General features: G+C 53.5%; 1 protein-coding gene across 1 annotated transcript; it reads left to right on the forward strand.

Moving 5' to 3' along the window:
- The first annotated feature begins 57 nt into the window (after nt 1–57).
- DVL3 (dishevelled segment polarity protein 3) lies at nt 58–17,344 on the forward strand. The gene is made up of 16 exons (XM_084872575.1): nt 58–325; nt 5,929–5,998; nt 6,511–6,632; nt 6,752–6,861; nt 7,053–7,188; nt 7,366–7,459; nt 7,654–7,723; nt 8,320–8,459; nt 8,650–8,726; nt 8,842–8,909; nt 9,065–9,214; nt 9,805–9,936; nt 10,108–10,275; nt 14,128–14,343; nt 14,436–14,849; nt 15,746–17,344. The coding sequence occupies exons 1-16, from the start codon at nt 165–167 to the stop codon at nt 15,775–15,777; spliced, it is 2,160 nt and encodes a 719-aa protein (XP_084728701.1). The 5' UTR covers nt 58–164; the 3' UTR covers nt 15,778–17,344.
- The last annotated feature ends 443 nt before the right edge of the window (nt 17,345–17,787 follow it).

The following is a 17,787-nucleotide window of genomic DNA, read 5'->3' on the forward strand; positions in this document are numbered from 1 at the left end:
CGGCCGGAGAACAAGGGAGCGGGCGGCGCGGCGGGCGCGGGGCTGGGCTGAGCCGCGGGCCGCGCCGAGCGCCGCCGCCGCCGCCGCCGCCGCCCGAGAGGCCCGGCCCGGCCGCCGCCGCCGGAGCAGGCCGCGCGCGGGCCGCCGGGCCCGAGGCCGGCGCCATGGGCGAGACCAAGATCATCTACCACCTGGACGGGCAGGAGACGCCGTACCTGGTGAAGCTGCCCCTGCCCGCCGAGCGCGTCACCCTGGCGGACTTTAAGGGCGTCCTGCAGCGGCCCAGCTACAAGTTCTTCTTCAAGTCCATGGACGACGATTTCGGGTGAGGACGGCCCCCCGCCTCGCCTCGCCTCCGGGGGACCCCAGCCCCTCCGGCTTCCAGAGGCCGTCGGGCAGGGTGCACCCCCCTTGCACCCCTTGCTTCTAGCCCTGCCCTGGATGCTGGGGGCCCCTCGGCCTTTGGGGATCCCCCCTGGGTCGTTTCAGTTCCTGGAGGTCCAGCCTCTCTGGGAGCCTTGGCCCCCCTGGTTTAGGGGGGACGTCCAGCTCCCCAAGAGCCATCAGAGGACCAGCCCGGGAAGCCCCATCACCTCTCAGAGGCCAGCGGCTCAGACACACACACACACACACACACACACACACACACACACACACACCTCCACCTCCACCCAGCACCCCCACCTCATCCCGCCCCCCTGCCCACGGAGCCACCTCATCAATACAGACTTGGGGGGTTTGGCACTCGGCCTTCTCCTTCTCCATCTTCTCAGCTCCCCAGCTCCGAGCCATATTTGGAGTACCGTGCATCCCAGGGCTGTGCTGTGGGACTTTGAGGGGAGGGGGAGGCGAGGGGTGCTCAGGCGCCAGGCTGGAAGCTAAGGCCTGCAGACAGGGAGTTTAGCCGTCCCCCCCCCCCTTTTCCTTGCGGGGTGTTGAGGATGTTGTTGTCAAGGGAGCAGAACGCCTGACCCCGAAGGAGAGGAACCCACACTAGCCCAGGTGCTGATTTCCTCTCCAACCTGGGGCCTTTCCCTCCCAGGGGGTGGTCTTGGAAAGGGCCTCAGAGCCTGGGTCCGAGGGCCAGGAAGCAAGCGCCTCTGGGTCACCTCCCCTCCCTCCCTGCCTGGCCTTCTCCTCCCCAGCTGTGGGCTTTGGACGGGCCCAGTTTGGAAGCAAGGACTGCCCCTTTAAGAAGGGATGGAATGTTGGAGCCGGAAGGTTCTGCAGCAGCTGGCCTGGGAGGGGGAGCCGGGCCAGCCCCTCACACACCCCAACTCCTAGGGGACTGGGGGAGGGGAAGGCCCCCACACTGACTGGGCGCCGGGCCTGGAGGCCTGCGGGGAAGCCTGAAGGCAGCCGCTGCAGCCCTAGCCAGAGGCCTGCCTGCTCTGGAGCGGAGGCCCCGGAGCTGAGTGAGGGCAGACATTCTTCTCCCCAGCGTTCGTGCGTCTGGCTTCTCTCCCAGGACCCCAGCCCTCCTGGCCCTGGGAAGCAAGCACCCTCTCCCCGCTTGGCCTGGCATGTTTTGTTGTCACCTTTCGCCCTGGAACTCGGGGTTTGATGAGCCCAAGAGCTCCTGTGTGTGAAAGTGCTTTTCCAGTGGAAAGTGCTGTGCCGCTTCTCACCTCCTTTCTGCTGCTGTTACGCTTACCCCGGGGTGGGGGACTCCTGATGTCTGATATAGTCTGGCCTCAGCCCAGAGACAGGCACCCCTACTTTTGGATCTTGGAGGTCCAGCCTCTCCAGGGAATCTCCTCTGGAAAATTCTGAAGAAGGATGACATCAATCGGCAAGGGAAGGGAGGGAGAGGGTGATGCCTTGGCCTGGTAAGAGAAGAATGGGGTTAGGAGAGTCTGAGATCCCGCCTCAGGGGCTGGGGATAAGGGCACATCAGCTGGAGTCCAGTGCGCTGGCCCTACACCTGGCCAGGCCTAACTGCAGTCATAGGAGACCCCCCCCCCCCATTACATCTCACATATATATATATATATATATATATATATATATATATATTATTATTATTATTATTATTATTTTTATTATTGATTTTTCACAGAGAGGAAGAGAGAGAGAGAGAGTTAGAAACATCGATGAGAGAGAAATATCGATCAGCTGCCTCCTGCACACCCCCTACTGGGGATGTGCCCGCAACCAAGGTACATGCCCTTGACCGGAATCGAACATGGGACCCTTCAGTCCGCAGACCGACGCTCTATCCACTGAGCCAAACCAGTTTCAGCACATCTGCTCACTCTTGACAATATTGTTCTTTAAATTCACTGTCAGTCCACTCACTCTTCCTTAGCTTGGCCAAATCAGTAATAGGGAATCACCCGTCTGATTTTCTATTTATATTTCTTTATAAGCTGTGTTAAAAATAAATGTTAACTGTTGAATTAAGCAATGTTCATTCAGGTAACACCTGAACACAGCTTGCATACGTCACTGTTACTTGAACCATCCTTTGTAAAGTATCAGAGTAGGCCATTTTTACAGGATCAAGAACAATGCTAAAAATGAAATGGAGGAGATTGATTTTGGAGATTGATTTTGTTTTTTATCCCCAGAAGGAGTAATGAGCAGACCTGGTAGGCTTACCACAAAGGACTAGTAGCTGAGGAATAGAGGAGTGTGTGTCTGTGTGTGTGCCCACGCACACACACACACACATTTAACCAACTCTTTATGGCGCTTACAGTGTACTAGACACTGATCTAAGGGCTTTTCTAATTTTTACTCATTTAATTCTCTTAACAGCCTTATGAAGTAGGTAGTAATACTATCCGTTTGCAGATGAGGAAAGTAGAGCACAAAAACCTGAAGTAACTTACCCAAGGTCACACCGTCTGGCTAGTTAGTGGCAACGCTTGATTCAACATCAGGAATCTGGCTCTTCAGCCCAAGGCCTTAATCCCACTAGAGTAGGCATTACTATTATTATCCCCATTTTACAGATGCAGCCTCTCTGAGGGAGCTGCTGGGCCTTGGCAAACTGTAGAGGTGATAGGGCTGCCATTTAGCCCCGTATGAGGAGGTCAGGCAGAGGCCGGTGACCCCGGCTGACGGGGGGCCGTGGGCCAGAGGAGGAAGGCTGCCTCTCTGCATCCCTCCAGGCTCACCCTCAGGTTCTGGTGTGTGAGGTCTCCAGACGATTTGTCAAGCTCAGGGTAGGTCCACCCCTCTTACATTATTTGGGAAATGGAAGAAGAATAAGCATTTTTACCCCTGAGGAGACAGTGTGTAGAACACAGTACCCATTGCTAGAGTGGCCTTGAGCTGCGGAAGGGACACCATGGGAAGGAGAGTCGCTGGTTGTGTTCCTCCCTGTCCATGTCACACCGTCCTGCCTTCACACTGTCCTGCCTCTGGGCCTTTTGCCTGGGACACTGCTGCTTCCCCTGGCTCTCCATGTCCAAATTCTCCTGTCCTCTGGGTGCAGCTTTTAAAGTTAAGGTATTTTATCCTGTTCATTCATACACCTGCTCCTAGCCAGGACTTGACATCGGTGTCACTGAGCAGATGTCTGTCCAGTGAACACTTCTGCTGGTCTGACTACTCTGACCACTTCCCACATGGAATATGCTTATGTGAACTGTCTACTGGACTGTAACCTCAGGGAGCAGGGCAGGCTCCAGGTCCGATGCTTCTTGAGGTTCAGACAACAGCAAGCACGGGAGCTAACACTCACTGGGCTCTCTCAGCAAAGGCTTTTTAATTGCATGAACGGCGAATGATGGGCAGATGTGTTTGGTTCCTGCCCTTGCAAACTCACTCCCGGTATGGATCTTGCTAAAAATTCACCAAGTGAGAAACTAGCTTTTATGGTATGTCTGGACTGTGCCAGGCGTTTACAAATCCCACTTACCAGGATGAGACAAAGGCTTAGAGAAGTGAAGGAACTTCTCTAAGATGGGAGGGCTAATAAGGAGCAGAATTGGAATCTAAACCCAAGTTTGTGAGAGTGTGGTGTGTGCACGCGTGCAGTGGAACCCTGAGCCATTTAGCGCCACTGGGTGGGGGGGCTGTCTGAGGCTGATCAGCTGATCGTTATGAGTCAACAGAGCCTTGGCGACCTGTCAGTGACCCCCAGAAAGAGAGGAAACATCTGTAGCTAGAGCTGTGTGGTGGGGCCTGCTGGGGGAGAGGGCTGTGGGGATTCAGCCGCAGCTCCCCACCACGGGGAGACCCTCTCTAACGCAGGTCACAGAGCCCCTGCCATGCGTCCCACACACCCTCTTTTCCTTTTGCGCCCCAGTTCCCACAGGGGGCTGTAAGCTTAGGGTGTCCTTTGGCTGGACTGGCTGACAGGTCTGAGGTGCTTCTCTCTGTCCCTTCTTTCCCGCCTGTTCTGTCTCCAGGCTTCCTGCCACAATGGCCCTGAGCAGGATGATTTGAGCTGCTCTCTCGGGGTCGTGGTGGGGCTGGGAATGGTGGAGGAGCCAGGGCTGGATGGGAGGGGGGAGGGTAGGCTCGGCCTTCGAACTTGGCTGTGAGTCCAAGAATGTGAACATCGCAAGGAGCCAAGCACGTTCCCAGTTCTGGGCAGAACTTCTTCAAGAACAGGGAGCACTGGGCTTCGCAGCCTCCTTCCCTCTCTGCTCACAGCTCCAGGCGTGTGTCTCCCTCTTTCCCCTGGTCACATCCTTCCAGCTCTGTCCTGGGTGTTGGATGCAGTCTGAGGGACCTCAGACTACTCCGGTTTCTTTCGCTGGCGCCAGACTGTAGTCATGGTGTGACTTCTGGCCTCTGACCACATCCCACCCCGCATGCCTCACATCACTGCCTCCCCTACCTCACCTTCCACACAGACCCACATCCCCTCTGTCGTACAGGACAGAACGTGAAATACTGTCGAAAGAGTGTGGGGTTTAGAGCCAGACAAGCTTAGGGTTGAATTTCAACTCTGACATCTTCTAGCTCCGTGGCCTTGGACAAGTTACTGAATGTTTCTCAGTTCCTTATTCATAAAACGGGGATCATATTGTCCAGGCCAGTGGTCGGCAAACTCAGTCCACAGAGCCAAATATCAACAGTACAGCGATTAAAATTTCTTTTTTGAGAGCCACATTTTTTAAACTTAAACTTCTTCTAACACCACTTCTTCAAAATAGACTCACCCAGGCTGTGGTATTTTGTGCAAGAGCCACGCTCAAGGGGCCAAAGAGCCACGTGTGGCTCGCGAGCCGCAGTTTGCCGACCACAGGTCTATGCAATGAGGCCTGTGTGAAGAATATATGTTATAACTGTGTGGAGATAAGATGGTATAATCGGTTTGGAGTCAGGATGATGAGGATTCAAATCCCAGCACTTCACGTAGTGGTGTCACTATAGGTGAATTTCTGAACCTACTGAACCCTAGTCTCCCCATCTGTATCTTACCTATAGCATTGCTGTATTAAACGAAATGATACAAGTAAAGTGTTCACTTAGTGCTTGGCCCATAATATACAGATTCAATCAATGAGAGCAATCGTTACTATTATCGTAACGGCAGTAAATGTCTTCTCCCTTTTTCTTTCCTAATTTCCTTAAATTCCTCGCCCACACCTCCCAGAAGAATGTCCGGATTCCCAGCTGAGAAGGGAAGGACGGTAATCAGGGTGTGCTTTTTCCTAGTTTAGGGTCAGAGGGAAAGAAAAAGTCCAGCCCCTGAGAGCCTGACTGGGGATGGATAAAGCACTCTTGAGATTCTAGGGAGTGGTGGCGCTCATGGGGGCAGCGCTCTGTCAGGTGTGATTTGCACATCACCTGGGGACTGAGAGACACCCCAAAGGCAGCTGGGCCATCCCACCCATGCAGTTCGAACAGGCTCGTGCTGGTGGTTTGATTCCCAGTTCAGGGCGGAGGAGCCCCTGAGAGCTGGGGTTGCGAGGACACCTCCATTTCTACCCCAGAGAGCTCACTGACAGCCTCTTTTCCTTGCAGAGTGGTGAAGGAGGAGATCTCAGATGACAATGCCAAGTTGCCCTGCTTCAATGGCCGGGTGGTATCCTGGGTAAGGACCCTTTCCTCAACCCTCCCTCCGTCCACATTCCTGCCATGGAGTGGGTGGAGGGAAGACATCGCTAAGGTATAGCTGGTGGTTTTATGTTTCAGTATCTGAATGGTCCTTGAGTTTCTAACTGAACAGTTTCTACCCCAAATTCTATAGCCTGGGTGAAAACGGGGGGACAGGTGTGAAAGGGAAAAGGCAGGTACAGAAACATATTATACATGGGAGGCAAAATGGATTCCTATGCCCTTTGAGGCATTTTGCCTCAGGTTCCCTCTGCCACCTGCTGGACTCTGCCTTGGACCCTTACCCGCTGCCCCCATCCCTCTTCACCACCCATGCTTCCCTGCCACCATCAGCCTGGCAGTGGGTCAGCCGTCCCTGCCTAGTCCTGTCTCCTTTCCCTCCGTGTCCCCTGCTTCATTCGCCCCAAGTCTTCATGCCCTGCCAGAAGCCAGCTATCCTACTTCTCCCTGGTGCCCTTGTGCCATACCTCCCCATTTTCTCCCCATCAGCTGGTGTCAGCTGAAGGCTCGCACCCGGAGCCAGCTCCCTTCTGCGCTGATAACCCATCGGAGCTGCCGCCTCCCATGGAGCGCACAGGAGGCATCGGGGACTCCCGGCCGCCGTCCTTCCAGTGAGTGTGGTCTGAGGGTCCACAGGGCCTGTGGGGAGGGCCAGCTCAGCTCAGCCCAGGGCTGGGGGAGGGAGCCCCCAGCCGGCCCCCTCCCCCACCAAGTCCTGTCTTCCCTGCAGCCCTCATGCTGGTGGGGGCAGCCAGGAGAACCTGGACAACGACACAGAGACGGACTCCTTGGTGTCTGCCCAGCGGGAGCGGCCTCGCAGGAGGGACGGCCCAGAGCACAGTGCGTCTTCCCTGAGCAGATGCATCCCCCCTCCCCCCGGCCCCCATGCCCTCCCCACAGCTTCCACTCAGCTGACCACCCCTTTGCCCAAGCTCTGGAGAGGACTGGCCCCAGTGCAGCCCCTGACCTGCCTCTCCTCCCTCCCCTCCCACACTGGGCACTGTGGACCCAGCTGCCTCCATCCCCTGCAGCAACCCGGCTAAACGGAACTGCAAAAGGGGAGCGGCGGCGAGAGCCCGGGGGTTATGACAGCTCGACCACCCTCATGAGCAGCGAGCTGGAGACCACCAGCTTCTTTGATTCCGAGGAGGATGACTCCACCAGCAGGTAGGGCCTTGGTTTCATGAGGACTGGTGGGCAGGTGACCCCTCTGGGGCTCTGAACCCTGAGGATACTGGGCCCCTGGGAGGGATGTGGGCCTTGTGCTGGGGACCTGGGCCCTGCAGTGCCTCTCACGGGGCAGGGCTAGGTCAGCCTGGTGGGGAACGACTGTGGGCCCCGCAGGTTCAGCAGCTCCACAGAGCAGAGCAGTGCCTCACGCCTGATGAGAAGACACAAGCGGCGGCGGCGGAAGCAGAAGGTTTCCCGGATTGAGCGGGTATGGGACCTGGGAGGCTAGGGATGAGTGGGGCAAGGCCGGGGCTTATCCGTCCGCAGGTCCCCTCCCCTCGGGTCAGCGTTAGAGCCTTAGAGGGAAGGTGGTGGCTGAAGGCTCACCTCGAGGAGGAGCTAGGGGAGAGCAGTGAGCTCCTGCCACCCCTGCCTGCTGCTCAGAGTCTCTGTCTATTCCAGTCCTCATCCTTCAGCAGCATCACGGACTCCACTATGTCACTCAACATCATCACGGTCACTCTCAACATGGGTGAGTCTGGTGAAACAACACTCTGAGTGCCTACTGTATGCCGGACACTGGGCAGACTCGAGGAGTTTAAAGAGACACAAGTTATGTTCCCTGCCCTCAAGGAGCTCTCTTTCCTAAACCTACGCTGATTATTTCAGTATCTCATCATCAGGGCTATGACAGAGAGAAGCACATGGAGCTATGGCAGCAGAGAAAAGCATCAGGGAAGGCTTCCTGGAGGAAGTGATTTCTGATTCCTTCCCGTTTCCCATGTTTTAGCCGTTGCATTCTTGTTCTCTGATTTCTGCTCTACCCACTCTTTTAGGAGATAGCTGGATGTAGTGAAAAGAACCCCAGCTTTGTCTGGAATTTAAATGAGTTTGAATACTGGTTTTGCCACTTAATGGCTTAGAAGAGTCACTTAGATCCTCCGAACCTCAGTTGTCTGCTCTGTAAGATAAGACTGAGAGACAAGGATTAAATGAGCATGCTGAGCACAGTGCCTGGCTCCAGCTCCATAAATGTTAGTCCTTGTCCCTTTCCACTCTTTCTAACAAGGGGCTCAGAATCTGGTTAGGAACCTTGCTCCCGTTTCAAGGTCTTGTTACTTCCTGTAGAAAAGTATAACTTCTTGGGCATCTCCATTGTGGGCCAAAGCAACGAGCGTGGTGACGGAGGCATCTACATCGGCTCCATCATGAAGGGCGGGGCCGTGGCTGCCGACGGGCGCATCGAGCCCGGAGATATGCTGTTACAGGTACCATGGTCCCCTGCGGCTGGGGGTGCAGACAAGGAGTGGGGGTGCCCTCTGTTCCTTCTCATTCCGTATACCCTCTCTACCCTATTCAGAGGCCCCTTCTTGGTGGGGAAAACCTCCTGATCCACCAAGCTTCCCTAACTCCCTCCCCAGCTCGGCCGCTTATCCCATTCCTGGTCCTATTTCCCAGGTAAACGAGATCAACTTTGAGAACATGAGTAATGACGACGCAGTCCGGGTACTGCGGGAGATTGTGCACAAACCAGGGTACGGTTGGGCTGAAGCATTGCGGAGGAGGTGCCAGGCATTGCTGGCTATCAGGCAAGGGGCTTGGTCTCGCCTCCCTACATCCTGCCCTCACTAGGGACCCCCTTGCTTTCAGGCCCATCACCCTGACTGTAGCCAAGTGCTGGGACCCAAGTCCACGTGGCTGCTTCACATTGCCCAGGAGTAAGTGGATGGGGAACTCGGCCCTGAAACGGGTGTCTGGCACACACGAGCCCTGTCTGTCCTGTCTTCTGTGTAGCCCGGAACCCTCACATCTACCCGGTTGGGCCCAGCCCTGGGCAGAGTGGGCAGTCCCTAACTCCTCATCCTCCCTGCAGGCGAGCCCATCCGGCCCATCGACCCTGCGGCCTGGGTCTCCCACACTGCAGCCATGACCGGCACCTTCCCTGCCTACGGCATGAGCCCCTCCCTGAGCACCATCACCTCCACCAGCTCCTCCATCACCAGCTCCATCCCTGACACAGAGCGTGAGTGTCCAGCCCTGTCCCCTGGTCCCAGCAGACAGGGCCAGGGGACAGGGACTGGTGGAGGTCCACGTGGAGACTTGCTTGAAAGGCAGAGGGGGCTGGAGGGGTCTCAGCTCATTCCAGCTACCTCACACTGCAGCTTCCCTCAGGGGACACCCGAAGCTCACTACACAGTATTTGCTTCTGACTGGTATTGAGCACCCAGTAAGCCTCAGTTTCCTCTTGTAAAATGGGACTGAAGATGTGCACTTTACCAGGTTCCTGGGGGTTAATGAGAGGATATAAGCGAAGCAATTATTACAGTGTGTGGCATAAAGCAAGCACATAATAATGGCTGCCATTTTTATTATCATAACACACATTATGCACTGTACTAAGCACCTTCATTTACATTATTTAATTATCTTCAAACATCCCTATAAAATAGATGTGAAAGTCCCTATTTTTACAGAAGAAACTGAGTGTCCAAGAAGTCAATAATTTGTCCAATACTGGTCTATATTTATTAGGTGGTAGAACTGGAATGCAAACTCCTGTCTGCCTAACTCCACGCCCCCTTTCTGCCTGACCACTTTGCTTCCCACCCCCAGGCCTAGACGACTTTCACCTGTCCATCCACAGCGACATGGCTGCCATCGTGAAAGCCATGGCCTCCCCTGAGTCCGGGCTGGAAGTCCGCGACCGCATGTGGCTCAAGATCACCATCCCCAACGCTTTCATCGGTGAGAGGGCCCCATGTTGGGATGAAGGATGGGGTGGTGGGCAGTGAGGGAGAAGGATAGGCTGGGCACCCAGTAACTCCCTTGAGCTGGGACCAGGCCCAGCCTCATGGCTTCTGTGAGGCCAGATGAGCCCAAGGGGGACCTCCCAATCAAAGGCAGCCTTGCTCGCAGGCTCGGATGTGGTGGACTGGCTGTACCACAACGTGGAAGGCTTCACTGACCGGCGAGAAGCCCGCAAGTACGCAAGCAACCTGCTGAAAGCTGGCTTCATTCGCCACACTGTCAACAAGATCACCTTCTCCGAGCAGTGCTACTACATCTTCGGCGACCTCTGCGGCAGTACGTGCCTCCCCCCTTCCTTCCCTGTGTTCTGGCTGGGCAGGGGGCGGTGCCCACGGGTGTGGCAGCAGACTCCAGGGAATCCAGAGGAGGGGGCGGCAGGGCTGGGCTCCCAGCTCTAGGCCTGAGAATTTTGTGGTGAAAGCAGAACCCAGTTCAGTCTCTGCACCTGCCTTGCGTCCCCTGGAGGGGCCGGCATTTTCTAAGTGGCTGGCACCATGCTGATTGTTTCTAAAACAGCATCTCACTCTGTCACTCAGTCCTCACAACCTCCTCTCCACCCTTGGGGAGATGGATTACTATCCCTGTGTTCAGATGAGGAAACTGAGATAAGTAGAAGGTACAGAGTCCACCCCAGGCCTCACTACTAGAAGCAGAGGAACTAGGCCATGGGTCCAGGTCTTTCTGGCTCCAGAACCCTTGTTCTCCCCATCACCTGGGTTGTTTTTTTATAACCCTTTTTTTTTTTTTTTTTAGATTTTTATTTAATTTTATTGATTTTTTTTACAGAGAGGAAGAGAGAGGGATAGATAGTCAGAAACATCAATGAGAGAGAATCATCAATTAGCTACCTCCTGCACACCCCCCACTGGGGATGTGCTTGCAACCAAGGTACATGCCCTTAACCAGAATCAAACCCAGGATCTTTCAGTCCACAGGCCGATGCTCTGTCTACTGAGCCAAACCGGTTTTGGCCCCACCACCTGGGTTTGACCGGGTGTGTGGTGGTGGAGAAACATTGTCTTAGCAAGGCCAGAGCTCCTGTCCTTGGGCCTTGCTTAGCTTCCCAGCATCAAGCAAGTTCCACCAGGGTAGGACGTAGGCTCTGTCTGAGGCCCCCTGTCCACAGCTTCCTCAGACCTCTGTTAGGGACTGTGCTTCAGGATGGAGCTGGAGAAGCTCTCAGGGCCAGGTTGTAAAGGGGGGGGATGGACATCGGCCTGTGGGCGGTATAAGGCCCTTGAAATCATTTGGTTTTGCCCTGCTGAGGCATTAGGGGTGAGTTAATTAAATGCATGACCAAATATAACAGGCTAATTTTTTTTTTTTTTTTTTTTTTTTTTTTTTATACAGAGAGGAAGGGAGAGAGATAGAGAGTTAGAAACATCGATGAGAGAGTCATCGATCAGCTGCCTCTTGCACACCCCCTACCAGGGATATGCCCGCAACCAAGGTACATGCCCTTGACCGGAATCGAACCCGGGACCCTTCAGTCCCCAAGCCGGGGCTCTATCCATTGAGCCAAACCGGTCCCGGCAAACAGGCTAATTTTTAAGTTGATAATTTTATATGGCCTGTGAATGATGTTATAAATATCCAAATGGCCTTTGGCAGGAAAAGGTTCTCCACCGCTGTTATAGAGGATTCTACAAGTTATAACAAGGAGCTGGACTTGGTCCTGAAAGAGTGCAAAACCAATTAGGGTTAGTAAGCAAGAGGGGTCTGCATGGAAGCCGTCTTATCTTCCTTTGGAAGGGGAGTTTTTAAAATAGGACAGCATCGCCCAGTGTCGGGAGCTGAAACCCGAGCCCAGTGGTGCTGGCTGGAGTCCAAAAACTAACTCTTAAAATGCTTCAGATTAGGTTTTAGGGATCAGAAAAGCTGTTTCTGCAGAGCACAAGTCCTGGTGGAGGGTGGGTCCCTGGCCCTCAGCAGCTCCAGTGTGGCCACATGGAGTAGATGCAGAGTTTTGGAGTTAGACAGTTCTGAGTTCAAGTTCTCCTTACTGTGATAATATGAGTGTCACAGCCTCTCAGTGCCTCAGTTTGTTAATCTGTAAAGTGGGAGTAATAGTAGAATCTACATCCTAGAGCTGTTTGGAGGATGATGTAATGTATATAATGCTTTCAGTACCATGTTTAGCCCACAGAAAGTACCCTTTAAAAAGTTCTCCATTCTTCATATATTTAATTGATTTTAAGATGAACACTTATTTCGAATTTCAGTATCTGAAATGGGAGTGCATCTTACAGCCTATGGCTTCTTAGACTCAATCAAGTGTGGTTACTGTCATCCTTAGCAGAAGTCAGTCCTGATCCCAAATTTCCAGGAACACATAAAGCTTTTCAGAAAAGCTCTCGTTTTTGTTCAAGAGACATCCTTCCATCCCTGGGTCCTCCTGGATCTTCTACCCATGGCCCTGGCCACCAGAGGCCCAGCTCAGGGAAAAGCTGACATAACAGGCCTTTTCCTGCTACTGGCTAAGATGTCCTAAGCTGGCAGTGTAGCAAGCTCAGAGGGAAAAGCTGAGGGCCTGGGTAGCCCCAGGAGCATGTAGTCACTCCCCTTGGGATGATAGCCTGAGATTGAAATAGTCACCAGCTCCTGGAGCATGAGCCAAGGCAGGCCCCTGCTTACCCCCGCCGCCAACACCACCCTTCATGCTAGCTGCTGGCCTTGACAAGTTCATGGCATGGCTGGAAGACGTCATTGTCTTTTTTAGCCCCCTTGGGCCCCCTCTCCTTATTTCTTCTCCCCTGGAAGGTTGGGCTGGCTTACTTAAGGGCTCAGTCTGTATCTGGCAGGCCTCTGGGACCTGGTACGGATGGGGTGTGAGCAAGGGGTGTCCGAGGCAAGTCATTAGTCTAGTGGCTCCTTATATTCCCTTCCAGGCAGTTCCAACTTAGTGGGGGCATCCTTATCCTTAACAGGTACATAATTTACGGGGGGAGCCAGAGTCATGAAAGAAGTAATGTTAATACAGTGAGGACCCACACCTCCCTGGGAATGGAGGGAGAGCACAGAGAGGCACCTAACTTGTTCTCTTTCTGGGCCCTTCCCACCCTCCCTGCAGCACCAGAAAAGTGATCTGGCCAATGGCCTTTTGTATGGGGAGGTTTGGAAAGGCCCTATGTGCATTCTGGTTTTTAATGGTGTGTTGTTTTTTTAGTGTTAGGTGAGGGGGAATGGCACAATTTCACCAAACTGGTCCCTACTCCTTACTAATAACCTCATCTGGAAGTGTAAAAAAATAAGCAGGTTTTAGCTTCTGCTCTGGCTATAATTTAGGTTGAACTGAAGCTGGTCATTTAACCTCTCTGGACTGCACTTACTTCGTCTCAGAAAAAAAGTGCCTAGCACCTTCTAGCACCTTCTTCATAGTGTTGGGGTAATATTTGTATGAGATAGTGTTTTGATTTGTGCCTAATGAAGTGCAGGTGTGCAGTACCTACCTGATCGTTGTCTGAGATTTCAGCTTCCTACATTCCCCTACCTTTTACCCTCTGAGTCAGCAATTTTCACTCTTCTTCATCTCATGGCACATATAAACTAATTACTAAAATTCTGTGGCTCACACACAAAAAATTGTTTTGCCAATCTGATAAAAAAAAAAGATTGGTATAATTTTGACTCACTCACATGGGAGGGTTATTGTTGTGTTGGCCACTTTTTTTATTTGACAATCTAAGGAAAAAGAGGTCAGAGCCCTCGCTAGTCAGGTCCTGCATGTTTTAAAAATTCTTGTGGCACACCTGTTGAAAATCGCTGCGCTAAGTGAACAGAATGAGTTTTTCCCTTCCACTCCTCTGAGGAAGGAGGAGAAACTAACTGCCAAAGGCTTTTCTGGGAGTTGGGTGTCAGGATTTGGCATTGAGGCTAGGAATGGTGACTCAGAGGGTTTTCCCGGGGCTATCTCTGCAGGGGCTCCCTCTCTACCTTCTCTGCCGGTGGTGGAGGGAGTCTAAAGAAGGAATGTGAGCTCACTGGCCTGTGCCTCCCCCCATAATGGCGGGGAACTACCGCTGCTGTTGTCATTTCATATGCATCCAGTCCAGCCTGGGCTGGGACCTCTCTCCTGACACAGAAGGTGTGGGAGAGTCCCAGCATCCGGCCCTCTCCTGCCCTCCACAGACATGGCCAACCTGTCCCTCCACGACCACGACGGCTCCAGCGGTGCCTCCGACCAGGACACACTGGCCCCTTTGCCGCACCCGGGGGCCGCCCCTTGGCCCATGGCGTTCCCCTACCAGTACCCGCCGCCCCCGCACCCCTACAACCCGCACCCAGGCTTCCCGGAGCTGGGGTACAGCTACGGCGGGGGCAGTGCCAGCAGCCAGCACAGTGAAGGTAAGTAAGGTGGAGGGGAGACCCGGGTGAGAGCCAGGCTTCCTCCGCAGGCTCTGAGCACCCACCGCCCTGTCCCTGCCTATCCCCTGCAGGCAGCCGGAGCAGTGGCTCCAACCGCAGCGGCAGCGACCGGCGGAAGGAGAAAGACCCGAAGGCGGGAGACTCCAAGTCGGGCGGCAGCGGCAGCGAGTCGGACCACACAACCCGCAGCAGCAGCCTGCGGGGGCCCCGGGAGCGGGCGCCCAGCGAGCGCTCGGGGCCCGCCGCCAGCGAGCACAGCCACCGCAGCCACCACTCGCTGGCCAGCAGCCTGCGCAGCCACCACACGCACCCGAGCTACGGCCCCCCCGGGGTGCCCCCTCTCTACGGCCCCCCCATGCTGATGATGCCCCCGCCGCCCGCGGCCATGGGACCCCCAGGAGCCCCCCCAGGCCGCGACCTGGCCTCGGTGCCCCCCGAACTGACTGCCAGCAGACAGTCCTTCCGCATGGCCATGGGAAACCCCAGTGAGTTCTTTGTGGATGTGATGTGAGCAGGGCCCCTCCCCCACTCCCATCCCACCCCTAACCTGGCTGGCTGCGTCCCTCTCTCCATCTGTCCAGTCTTTTTTTTACTTTGTCTGGTACCTGAAAGGGAAATAAACGGAACTAAATCCAGGCGCGCTAACTGCTCGCTGAGCTCAGCGAGGGTGGGGTGACCCACACAGAGCTATTGCAGCCCCTAACCTGCCATCAGCCCCGGCTTGTCCCTCTGCCCACTAACTGCTGCACAGGACTCCTCAGGATCCTTCGTGTCCCTGGGACCCGACTGGCTGGTGCTGCTCCTTACTCCCTTCACCTTACTCCCTTCAGGAATGCAACTGTGCCTGGGAGGGCCTGCTCAGCCCCTTATCCCCACCATTCCCCCCCCACCTCAGTTCCCTTTCACCATTCATTCAGCCACACAGTCTCCCTATTAACCTCGTCCCCACAAGCATGTATCCAATCTCTGAACTCCCCCCACATACACACACACACACACGCACACGCACACGCACACGCACATGCAATGCTGACACCAAAAAAATACTTGCTTCATCTGCCCCTCCTAATTGTCCCTGCCTGCTGCCTCACTGTCGCTTGCCTGCTGCTTGCACCCTAGAGTGTGGGTCACCTTCAGTAAGTACCCATGCCCTCCCCTCCTGCACTGGGCCCTCACCAGGAGCCGTGGGGGCCTTCGCTGCCTGATCTGCTAGTGGCTTCCGAGGAACATCTCTGCTCTACCCCCACCCTTTTGCCTGCAATTGTGTGCTGGTTCCTTCAGACCCCTAACCCTACTAACCAACAGGCTCATCTCCCCTCTGGGCCTGAAACATTTCTTCTCTTTCTTTTTTCCTCCCCAATTTTTCCTGGGCCTGGAGCAGCCAAGAATTTCGGGCTGTTTGACTTTCTGTGAACCCCCAGCGAGGGGAGGCCCAGCCTCCGAGGAAACCAGGAACCCTGCTTCAACAGCCCCTCAGGGCTTCCCGAGGATACCCAGCCCCCACACCCACACTTCAGCACTTCACTAGGCTTCTGGGGAGGGCTCCAGCCCTTGGTCCATATAATATGAGAGACTGTTCGCCTTTCCAGAGAGTGTGCATGCTCTCTCTCCCTTTCACACACATGCACACACACAGGTGCCTATGCAAGGCCACTTAAGCCTCAGGGCTGGTCCCTGTCCAGAGGGCTGGCCTCTCTCCCAATTTTCTCCCAGGTTGTGGGGCTGGTCCCCTGACTTACCTCTATCCTTCCTCCCCTTCCTCATAGCCCTCAAGCCTCCCCCACATGTCCCTATCATCATCCTACCAGGATAAAGCCCATATGTGGGGCTCATCAGAGGACTCCCTAGACAAAAAAACAGGCTGTTTTCGCCTTGCCCCCTGCATTGCACACTTTTTCCTGTTTTCACACCGCCATGATACCCCAGAGCATGATTGGGCAGGGAGGCTTCTGGGAGTGCCAGGTTTGTATTGTTAGCCTATTTTTTACTTTAAACAAATTATGACTTTAAGCCTCTTCTATAAATTCTTTTGGCTCACTTGGGCTCCCATATTTTCAGAACTGGGGTGTCAAGAGATGAAGTACTAAATACCAGGCTTTGGGGCAAACCAGGGAAGGGGCATTTGGCATTCATTTAAATACTTCCTGGTTTGTTTTTTGTGAGTGAGGGCTACGGTAGAAATTTGACTCTTAACAGTTCTGGTTTGCTCCCAACACAGACATGGTTTCCTTTAGCCACCTGGGAGGAGGACTGGCTCCTGTACTTCTCCTTTTTTTCTGGCTCTGCCATGTCCAACTTTCTTGAGGATTCTTCCACTGTTGCTCATACCTTCACTGTTGGTGCTCCTTATTTTCTGTCTTCAATCCATTTCTCTTTCCTATTTACTCCCCATTGGTATCATCCATCAGGAGGTCCTTAACTGCCTTGGATATGCTGGGGATTTTCAAATATATATCTCCATTCCCAATTTCCCTCCAATCTTTAGATCTGTGTTTTTATTATCCACCGGACATCTACATGGACATATCCGTATGGACTCAATGCATTTCCCCCACTTCATGAATTCCAATCCTAGTTACTTTCACACTCAACATAGGCTCACCAGCTAGAAACATTTATGGACTTAAATTCCTTCCCATATCTTTCTATTCAGCAGATCATATCCATTCTACTCCAACAATCTTTTCTTGAATTCAGCCCTTCTCCCCTCTGCCTCTGCTCTAGTTCACAGGAGCATGGGATCTGGAGTCAAGTTGTTCTGGGTTGAATCCCAGCTCTACTACTTTTTGGTTGTGTGATAGGAGGATTATTTAATCTCTCTGAGCCTCAGTTCCCTCATACGTAAAATGACGATAATAATACCTACCTCACAGGGTTGTTGTGAGGATTTAAATTAGATATTGTACGAGAAGTGCCTAGCACAGTGCCTGGCACACAGTAGAATAGGTGCTCAATAAATGGTAGCTATTATTATTAATAATATTATTATGATTATTTGCTATAAATTGGTAAGGATTTAGGGTATTTATTGAAGATAAATCTTTGGGAAAGGTAAGAGTGAAGCTTTGTGTGCTGGTTCAAGGATCAGAAGTGCCTATATTTGGCCACTTAATGGCTTCAGGCAATGACCACAGTTTTAATGAAGGAGGCCAAATCTTGGCTTCTGACAAGAGGATGCGAGGGACAGTAAGGCTTGCATCCAGGTTCGCCCTTTTTTGTCCTTTCTCCCATGATGGGCTCAACCCTGACTAGTGAAGGCATCAGGGTATCTCTCTGTATACAAAGAGAAAAGCTAACATATTTCTTTCAGGTCCTGCAAGAGCCAGGTATGCCTTTCATGTTTGCGGGTTGGCTCTGACTTCTCAGCTTGGGTGTGAAGATTAACTCTGTTCATAGAGGGAATTTCAAATCCCATGTCACCAT

The sequence above is a fragment of the Pipistrellus hanaki genome (assembly GCF_964339955.1).
Source record: "Pipistrellus hanaki genome assembly, chromosome: 2".
NCBI lineage: Eukaryota > Metazoa > Chordata > Mammalia > Chiroptera > Vespertilionidae > Pipistrellus > Pipistrellus hanaki.